The sequence below is a fragment of the Eumetopias jubatus genome, unplaced genomic scaffold (genome assembly GCF_037043125.1).
Source record: "Eumetopias jubatus isolate StellerSeaLion01/CBP00866 unplaced genomic scaffold, mEumJub1_p1.0 scaffold_13, whole genome shotgun sequence".
Lineage (NCBI taxonomy): Eukaryota > Metazoa > Chordata > Mammalia > Carnivora > Otariidae > Eumetopias > Eumetopias jubatus.
In genome coordinates, this window is record NW_028274819.1 from 11,635,644 (window position 1) to 11,646,476 (window position 10,833).

General features: G+C 43.6%; 1 protein-coding gene across 1 annotated transcript; it reads right to left on the minus strand.

The window, feature by feature from the left end:
- Positions 1-1,497: 1,497 nt before the first annotated feature.
- On the minus strand, positions 1,498-2,436 carry LOC114215153 (olfactory receptor 10V1-like). Its single transcript, XM_028111073.1, has one exon. The coding sequence runs from the start codon at positions 2,434-2,436 to the stop codon at positions 1,498-1,500; it is 939 nt and encodes a 312-aa protein (XP_027966874.1).
- Positions 2,437-10,833: the final 8,397 nt, after the last annotated feature.

The window sequence follows — 10,833 nt, forward strand, 5'->3', positions numbered from 1 at the left end:
ACAGGGATCGTCCTGAAACAATTACCCTCCTGCTCACAGCCACATTAGAGTCCTTTCCCCTCATTGTGTCCAGCCAGTGTTTATCTTCACAGAACTAGCTTTTCCTCAACCTGAATCCAGATCTGAACCAACATTACTGAGAAAGGCTCAGTTTAAAAAGGCAATCTTTCCATAGTATGTACACTTCGTGTCTTCGTCCATTCAGGCTGCCATTACAAAGTACCATAGACTGGGTGGCTTTGTAAACAACAGATATGTATTTCTCACGGTTCTGGAGGCTGGAAGTCTGAGGTCAGGGTTGGGTGAGGAACCTCTTCCAGGTCACAGACTTTTTGTATCTTCACATGGCGGAAGGGCCAGGGAGCTCTGTGGGGTCTCTTTTATGAATGCGCTAATCCTGTTCCTGAGGGCTCCATCCTCATGACCTAATTACCTCCCAAAGGCCCCACCTCCTGATACCATGCCATTGGGGATTAGGATTTCAACAGATGAACCTGAGGTAGGAGGACACAAATAATCAGACCATAGCAGCTAGGGACAGAGAGAAATGTGAAACATGTAAGTGTGTGTGTGTGTGTGTGTGTGTGTGTGTGTGTGTGTGTGTGTGTATCTGAGACAGAAAGGACACAATGGGGAGGAGACCCAATAGGCACGGGGAGAGTGAGTTAGACGCAGACTAACAACTAATAGAGTCAGAGATTGAGATGGAGACAGATTAGCTCTGGGTATAAAGGTAAGAAAAAAGAACCACAACTTTTTTTAAACTCCAGCGCTTTCCCCATCACCTTTCCCAGGAAGAAGAATTTAGGGTGAAAGTGAATTCGAGGGGCGCCTGGGGGGCTCAGATGTTAAGCGTCTGCCTTCGGCTCAGGTCATGATCCCAGGGTCCTGGGATCGAGCCCCGCATCGGGCTCCCCTGCTCAGCGGGAGGCCTGCTTCTCCCTCTCCCACTCCCCCTGCTTGTGTTTCCTCTCTCAAATAAATAAATAAAATCTTTAAGAAATTAAAAAAAAAAGAGAATTTGAAAAGGTATAAGCTAAGCTCAGCATTTGCACCCCGGAAATCAGCAGAGAGTGGTTGCAACGGTGCCGGTTTGATGTGCATCTTGTTCTTGGCTCTGGCCCTGAGCACATGTGTCAACACGTGAGCCCGCTAAGAACCTGAGAATGGACATAGACTTTACATGTAATGATGAGGATAAGCAATGACCACATTCACTGCCATATCGCCCTTTAAAAGTCATGAAGTATTTTCACTTTGGGTCCTCAAAACTACCCCAGATTTAAGTCTCGTGGGCATTTTCATCCCCATTTTAGAGATGAAGAATCGGAGGCTGAGAAAAAAAAAAAATGACTTTTCGGGAATAATATAACCAGGAAGAAGTAACAGTATAAATCCAATGACCTCTTAGCTCCCACCTCCTCATCTTCCAGAAAGCACACTCATTTGTTTCTTCCCAGCAGTGTTGGAGAGGAACATCCAGAGTGTTCACCGTGCTTAGGACAACAGGAACCTGATCATTGTCCTCTTCAAAGCATCCCTAAGCTCTCTGTTTCTCATGCTGTAGATCAAGGGGTTCAGCCCAGGGGTGATGAATGTGTACACCACAGACACTACCTGGTCCCTCTCTGGAGAGTAGCTGGAGCTGGGGCACAGGTAGATGAGCCCCCCACATCCGTACTGGAGCAGGACCACAGTCAGGTGGGAGGAGCAGGTGGAGAAGGCCTTGTGCCTCCCCTCTGCCGAGCGGATCTTCAGGATGGCGGCCGCGATGAAGACATAGGAGAGAATGATAAGCAGGAAGGGGATGGGGAGGACGATGATGCTGACCACAAACAGCGTGGCCTCGTGGACCAAGGTATCTGCACAGGCCAGTCTCATGACAGGGAGGACATCGCAATAGAACAGGCTGATTTCTTTGCTGCTGCAGAAGGGGAGTTGGAAGATGAGAATGGTCAGCTGCATTGCCAGGATGAACCCCAGCACAAGAGACCCCAGGGCCAGCTGGACACACAACCGCCAGCTCATCGTGAGGGTGTAACGCAAAGGGTGACAGATGGCCACAAACCTGTCATAGGCCATGACAGCTAGTAGAATGCAGTCAGCGCTGCCTAGGAAGATGAAGAAGAACATCTGGGTACCACAGCCAGGCAAGGAGATGAAGTCTCTCTCCGTGGACAGGACGCTGGCCAGAGTCAGAGGGGCAATGGTGGAAGAGTAGCAAATCTCCAGAACTGCCAAGTTGGCCAGGAAAAAGTACATGGGGGTATGCAGAGAATGGTTAATCCAGATGATGAGAGAAATGGAGACATTGCCACTGATGCTGACCAGGTACATGATCAGGAAGGCCACGAAAATCAGCATCTGCACCTCAGGGAGTTTGGAGAAGGGGCGGAAATGGAAGTGAATCATCCCAGTTTGATTTGCACTCTCCATGTATTCAGTGCATTGGGCCTGTTGATGGCACCGTGCTGCCCCCTGAGGACAGATTAATGTCAGGACATAGAGCTCCTGCTGGGTGACCCATTCAACTCTTGGCCTCTCCCTTTCCTGAGCTCCCCAACCCTAACCATCTCCACCTCCAGGCTAAACTCCACAACTGGGGCACCTGGGTGGTGCACACAGTCAGTTAAGCATTTGACTTTTGGTTTCAGCTCAGGTCATGATCTCATGGTGTTGAGATGGGGCTCACGTCAGACTCCATTTTCAGCACAGAGTCTGCTTGAGATTCTGTCTCCGTCACCCTCTGCCTCTCCCACTCGTGCTCTCTCTCTCTTTCTCAGATAAATCTTTAAAATACATAAATAAATTCTGCAAATCGCTTCTAAATCAGACTTTTTGTTGTAAGCACCCAGAAGTAGTTCACCACAGAAATCCTTTTTTTTAAATTGTGGTAGAATGTACATTGCATAATTTAGAAGTTTAGCCCTGTGTAAGCGTACAATTCAAGGGCATCAAATACATCCACAATGTTGTGTAACTATCACCTCTATCCATAACCAAAACTTCTTTTATCATCCCCAACAAACACTGTGTACCCACTAAACAATAACTCACCATATGTTCTCCTCCCAGCCCCTAGTTACCTCTTTCCTAATTTCTGTCTCTCTGAGTTTGCCTATTCTAGGTACCTTCACACAAGTGGAATCATACAATATTTGTCCTTGTGTGCCTGGTTTATTTCACTAAGCATAATGTTTTCAAGGTCCATCCGTGTGGTAGCATATTTCAAATTTCTTTTATGTTTTATGGCTGAATAGTATTCCATTGTGTGTACATACCACATTTTGTTTATCCATTCATCCGTTCATGGACACTTGGTTTGTTTCCACCTTTTGCCTCCTGTGAATAGTGCTATCGTGAACATAGGTGTATAAGTATCTATTTGCATCAGCACTGAAATCTTAAGTCACAGAATACCATACCCAGACCACAAATCTCTCTACTCCCTAATCCCTTGCCTGGTTCTCAAGAGCACAGCCTCTGGGATTGGACCATTTAGGTTCTAATCTCTGATCTGCCATTGACCAAGAGTATGACTTAGAGCAACTCACTGAAGCTTTCTGCTTCAATTTCTCTATCTATAAAAATAACAATAGGACAGAACTCTTAAGATTATTGTGAGAAGTAAATATGTCTGGCCCCTAGTAAACTCTCCATGACTGTTAGCAATAATCATTAATATTTCTCTTCTTCCACCTCTTCGAGACCACCTTGATGCTTCCAGTTCCCCCAAATAAGCCTCCTTTGGGCTTTACTCCCTTCGCCCACCCAACCAAGACCTATGGTTCATCTCTTCCATTAGTCTTTTGCCAATATTGCCACTATCCTTGGCTCCTTGACCTTTTGTCAACCCTGTTACCTTCTGTAATATCCAACATACCTATTCCAGGCTGAACAGGACTAAAGACTACAAAGTCCTGCCGAATGGGGCCACAACAAAGGGGCATTACCAACCCCAGCACTGTCCCCAGTCCCCTAAAAAGCTCCTCCTTCTGGCCCCCACCAAGACTAGTGCAAATTTCCCTGGTCTGTTCAAGTCTTCCCTCTGCTACCTCCTTCTTCGCTAACAGTAGATGACCCAGCCTTCAACTTCACAGAAAGAAATAACAAAAGCTACTTGAAGGCAGTTCATCATCATCCTCACTAGCACTGGACCTATAACATAGGACCTGTAACATATCCATAACACATTCCCTCAATCTTACATCACCCTCTAATGCCTCCCTATCTCCTTCCCATTACTTCTTCCCTACTCCTTCTTTAGCACAGGCAATCCAGTTTCCATCTTACTCCTTGAAACCACTCTAATGAAGGTCACCAATGACTTCCAAATCATTGAATCCAACAGCTATTTTGACTTGATCTGCATTGCATTTGAAGCTGTCAGATACTCCCTACTCCTTGAAATTCCTCACTCGTAGCCTCTGTAATGCTATTCTACCCAGACTTTCTTCCTACCTCTCTGGACACTTTCCCATCTTTTTTCACTTTCCCATTTCTGTCACTTTCAGAGACTGCTCTTCCTCTTAGTAATTTGCAAAAGGAAGATTTTGTTGGTTATTCTAGGTCGGCTCCCCAGATCCACTCTCCACCCTGCTCTGCCCCATGGGAGGCTAGTCCCAAGGACTGCATTAGCCAGTCTCCTTCACCCTTTGGTTTCTGGTTGAATTTGGCCAATGAGAGGTACTGGCAGGAGAATGAAGAGTAGCATAAAAAGCACTAGGGTATTTACCTTCCCTCCAACACAAACACACACACACACACACACCCCATACCGCATCTCTTACAGAAACAAAAACTGACACTTTGCCTTTCTTCCAATGATTAAGCAATTCATGATACCACAGTATGAAGGGGGAAGGGACCACATTGCACCCTGGGTTAAACCAAAACAAGATCACCCTGACTGGTTTATGGTTGCCCAAAAGAATGTATTTTTATTATTTTTGCTATGCTGATGTCTAAAGATGTGTCATGACCTTTGAAAATATGATAATCATGTAAGAATGTTATTTTCCACCATAAAGAGAATAATACAACCTTAGTATTCTTGCTGATTTGCAGTTTTATCCTTTGAATATTTGTTGGGTTTTTGTGTCTGACGAGCCAGTCTTTTTATTTTTTTAAATTTTTTTAATGTTTTACTTATTTATTCATGAGAGTCAGAGAGAGAGAGGAAGAGGCAGAGGGAGAAGCAGGCTCCCCACCTAGCAGGGAGCCCGATGCAGGACTCAATCCCAGGACCCTGGGATCATGACCTGAGCCGAAGGCAGACGCTTAACCATCTGAGCCACCCAGGCGCCCCCAAGCCAGTCTTTTTAAAGTCTGATGCCCTGCGGGCTTTGCAAGTAAAGTGTTTTCTCTTCCTAAATGCATCTGCCCCCACTGGGTCATCTGTTTGGCACAGCCTTATGTAGGGTAGGAGGGCTAGAAGATGGCTGGAATCATGGTGGGGTAAAGTTCATCAGTTTCTGAGAGTATCGTTCCTTGAAAATTTTAACTCCTTTTCTGGGAGCAACATTAGGAGCACACACCTGGCTGCCTCTCTCTCTATGCAGAGTAAGTGAGGATGGTCAGCACATCCTCTATCCCAAATATTTGATCTCCGTGAATTAAACAGTTATAGGAGAAGGACTATTGTCTATAAACAGGGATCTCATCATTCCTGAATGATGTGTTTGCTTCTGTGTTCACTTGTGTATTTCTGTCCCCTCCATGGACTCTAAGTTCCACAAGGGCAGGGGCAATTGGGACCCATTCTTCACTGATGCCCAGGACACTAGCACAGTGCTAGGAACAATGTAATTCTGTATTGACATGAACACTGGAGACTTACTGAGGCCCTATCAATGCCAATGACTGATACTTAGTACTTTTGAAGTAGAAATAGTAATCTTCATTTTAGCACTCTGATACTAAGCACATCCTTTCTGGAGAGATAATCAGCTGTTTTTCTTATTTTTTTAAGATCTATTTATTTATTTTAGAGAGAGAGAGTTGGGGCGGAGCTGCAGAGGGAGAGGGAGAGAGAAAATCCTCAAGCAGACTCCCTGCTGAGCACAGAACCTGACAAGGGGCTCAATTCCAGGACTCAGAGATCATGACCTGAGCCAAAATTGAGAGCTGGCAGCTCAACCGACTGAGCCACCCAGGTGCCCCAAAGATAATCAGCTGTTTTCAAGAAGTGATTTAAGACGTCATATGCACTGGGGCATCTGGGTGACTCAGTCAGTGGGGCATCTGGGTGACTCAGTCGGTTAAGCATCCGATAAGATTCTCTCTCCCCTCTCCTTCTGCCCCTACCCCCCCCCAAAAAGAAAAAACAAAAGGATGTCATATGCATTGAATCAGTTTTCTCAACATTGAAGGATCTACCCTAAGGAAATAGCCTGGAATATGAAGCCAAATCCACAAAGAGGTGTACAATATGCCTTATTAATCCTTTATAAGGAAGCAAAACAAAAGCTTAACAAAAAGTAACATTTCAATCACTTGGGGTATATTCATATGACAAACTATTATATTGCCATTAAAACTGTTATAATTAAGAGGTTTAATAAAGTAAGAAGATGCTTATAACATGACGTTAAATGAAGAAAACAAAGAGGCAAAACTGCATGCATAGCACGAACCAGGTATGTTACCAGTATAAAGGGCAACAGTAAACTCTTAATAGTGTTTTTGAGAGAAATGGGTGACTACTATTTTCTTCATACTTTTCTCCACTTCTCAAATTTTCTTCCAAAAACGTGTGTTTATCTTTTTAGCTATAAAAATTTTATTGATTTTTAGAATTCTCATTTGGGAAGCAATGAAACTGAAGTTACATAACACACCCCTAGTTATACAACCAGTCATTGTTGGAACCAGGATTAACATCCAGATATAGCCACAAGATCTGCACACTTGCCAATGATGCAGTCCAAGATTGTGCTAAATCTAGGTATTTATTCATAGGTTTGTTAATTTCCAGACATATCACACTCTTGACTTGGGCTGAATCTATTGTTGTGTTCTTCCTTCCTTTCATTTCCTCTCTTCTTTCTTTCCTTCCCCATTTATTTTTACCTTCATCTCTTCTTTTTTTTAAGATTTTATTTATTTACCCTAATGAGAGAGAGAGAGAATTTCCAGCAGACTCCCTGCTGAGCTCAAAGCCTGACTCGGGGCTCCATCTCATGACCCCAGAGACCACAGCACTAGCCGAAACCAAGAGTCAGACGTTCAACTGCGCCTCTCTCCTCATCTCTTCTTAAAGCCAACCCTTTAGATTTAGCTCATCATTCCAGCCCATCAAGATCTTACTGAGAATTGCAATTCTTTGCTCTAACAAGTAATCAATTTCTCTCCCACTGTCATCTACAAATTTAATGAACATGTTTCTCAAAGCTATAACTGGTCTAATGCCTAGTTATATTAGACCATATGCGGAAGCCACATCCCTCAAGTGTACTACCACCAATACCCCTCAAAATTTTCTTTAGAACATCAATAGGTTTTCAAAGAAAGGTTCTCTGTGTGGAATGTCTTTAAAACTACAGTGAATTCCACTGCAATACACAATCACGTTGATTACAGAAGGGATGTTCAACATTCCTTAGATAAGGAATTCTAATTTTCATTCCTTAGACTCACCTGAATTCACAACACACTCCCCACGCCCTTGCCCAGACACACACATTTTTTTCTAATGAACACATATATGTCATCCTACTTGACTATTAATTCATGTTTCCCTTTTTGCCTTAGCTGCTAGGAAGCTTACAACTAAGTTTTATATTCAACTGCTTATCATTCCTCAACTTCAGTAACTCTGTTTCTGTTTCATTCTTGCCTTTTATACTGTGCAAGTGGATTTTGATCTTACTGCAGCTAGGGTTTTATTGCAAGGCACTCCATTTTTAGGAGCATTCAAAGCATAACAAATATATTATACGAATAAAAAATTATTCTTGCCTTTTGTGTGTTCATCCAAGGTACTGACGAGTAAATGAGAAATCTCTCCACTCTCCACTCCCAAGTTTGCTCCTCCTCTGGGGTCTTCTCAATGGTATAAAAATGACAATCCTGTAAGCTTGGTTGCAGTTAAATGTTCTCTTTCATTGTCTGCTTTCTTCTGCCTTTGCTGATGCATAATCCCTTGTTACTTGAAAGTTGGATCAGGGAATTCTAGCTCTCTACTTACACAGGAAATATAAATCCTCAATAATGTTGCATCTTCTCAGATGAGTCTCTTTTGTGGTAACAGGACTGCTTCCAAAGACCAGTACTGCTACTGGTTTAATTGCGAACATTCACAGAGAGGACCCTTCCTCTTCCATAAAACACTGGCATACTCCTCTACCTTCTTCCCTCATAAGGTGTAATTAACAGGACTGTTCATGGATTCACTTGTTCAACAAGTATTTCGTGAGGGTCTACTATCAACTAGGTATTGAGTATGTAACTCAGAAACAGAGTAGATCACACCATATTATCTGGGTGTCCCAATGAAGCATGTACCCCTCCTACAAGGAGGGTGGATAACTCTTTCTCACCACTCTCAGGCAACCTAGGAAATTGATTACACTTCGAGAGAGAGGCAGACTTATTCTCTCACCCTCAACAGGAGACTGTTTTGAAGACTTGTTTGTTGTTAGAATATTTGGCATAAACAGTGTCACTTCATTTGTTCCAGGAGATGGCACAAATGTTCCAACTCAACTGTAATGCCACCCCAGGAAGCCCTCACAGGATTGGGGAATCCCAATCATTGGGTCCATTCCCCAGGGTCTAGACCACACAACAGCTCAATCACCCCGGTCTTCTCTCTGCCCTTCTTACCCTCTGCCTGGAGAGCCTGGCAACCACATCCTTCCCTAAGGCTGAGTGAAGCCCACAGTGGAATCCTCTTCTCAATGATCTTGGGAATCATGGAGACTGACTCTCTGAGAAACCACCCGGCACTGAGGGGAGCACACATCCAGACACTGCTAATCCTTCCCCGCTGTGTCTTGTCAAGGGAAAAGCATGGGACTTTGGGTCTTGCAGAGACAGAATTCTGGGTTCTCCCTTAGCTCTCAGTTCTTCTCATCTTATTTCTGGGGAATTCCCTGCCAGCCTTGGTTCAATAAAGCCCCAAGAGGCTAACTTAGCTTTTAACTTGACCATCCCCTATAGGTCAATGCTTGAACACAAATAGGAATTGTTTGGAGACTTGATATTCTAAACTGGTTTAATTGCTACTAGACTTAGCTATTTTCTAATTATTGCTTAGTTTTTACTCTCCAAGTTTGAGAGAGCTTAAAAGATACATAGTTTTAATTTATTCAAGTAGAGATTAATTTTGTGCACCTAGACAAATTCTAGGAATCCTTCAGAACTCAGCCAAGTGTCACCTGTTAAATGAAGCCATATTCTGATATACACCCCTTCCCTCACCCTCCTCCAAAAAAAGGAAAAATCACTCCCTGCTCCATGCTGTGGTGACTTTTTCCCCACCCAAATTATAGCATCTATCACTCTGTATTGTATTTATTATATTAATAAATGGACCCACAACATAGGTCCTCATGGGAGCAACTAATTCAACTAGGTTTTGCATTGCATGGTGTAGTGTGGTGCACAACCTTGAAATCCTGACCCAAGCTGAAACCAAGAGTCAGATGCTTAGTCAACTGAGCCACCCAGGTGCCCCTAAATTGTCTTATACCAACAGTTGATAGTGATCCCGGTTAAGGAAAACGTAGGAAAATGTAGGAAAAAAACGTAGGAAAAACATTTCCCAAACTTCAGGCATTAATGAATAGTCTTCACGATTTATGTTTTATCTGAGTTACTGGTATGAATTACTTAATGTTTTTCTTGACTTAAATTCAACTTACTTTTTGCTACATGACAATATGTATTATACCAGTTCTATGAAATCTCTCGTTTTTAAGTAAATACAAACAAATGTTTAAATGCTGGTCCGTGTGTCACCTAAAACTTTCCTTTCGAGAACCAGTAACTCTGAAAACTCTGTGAACATGGCTAAAATGAAGGCCTGCAGGGGTGTGTGTACATGTGTGAGAGGGAGAGAATTTGGCAGGAGATTGTCAAAACAATCTAGAAAGACAAAGGCAAAACGATTCCTGAAACACAATCACCAAGCCGTTTGAAAGTCTCGTGGCATCTATACTGAACTGGAACATGTTTCAGAAAGGGGAAGTGGTCAGGTGTCCTTGCAGAGAAGGGCCAACAGAACCGTTCTGTTGGCTCTAGAGTAGATGGCGCAAGCTACTGCCCACAAGCTACCAGCCGGTGGTGGTTGGCCTTCAGGTGGCTGCACTCATGGTTTCATTGCCTTGCAGAAAGCCCCAGAACACAACACAGCAGAGCAGCTGCCATGCTTGAGTTGCGACTCCATTTCTTTGGAGTCCATACCTCTTTCCACTGTAGCCAGAGCCACAGATGTCTCTCGAGTGACGCCGTGGGCAATGTGGCAGTTTACTCATGATTTTTCTCAATCCCACTCCTCTCTCTCTTTCCATTTCTTCCCCCTATTTTTCTCTTATTTTTTCCTGCAACCCCAACAATGGTTTTCTCTCTGCCAAAGTTAATGTGCCTGTGACTTATTGATGTTAAATAAATATCATTTTTAAGAAGCTACGGGGAGAAAAATCCACCGACTCCTTAGCAAATGACACCAGCCTTGAGTCATCTTCTTATCCTTCTAGAATCAGACTCCAGGGAGCTTGGAAAAGAGGGTGAGTGCATTCAAGGAGGCCATGAAGCGATGTCTATGACCAGTGTACCTCTTTCCTGCAACGGTCTCTCCACATTCTCCAGTGATTCACTGAGTGCGTCCAG

Bases quoted from the DNA above. Each gene is read 5' to 3' on its own strand.
- LOC114215153 (XM_028111073.1), bottom strand. From the start codon at position 2,436: ATGGAGAGTGCAAATCAAACTGGGATGATTCACTTCCATTTCCGCCCC.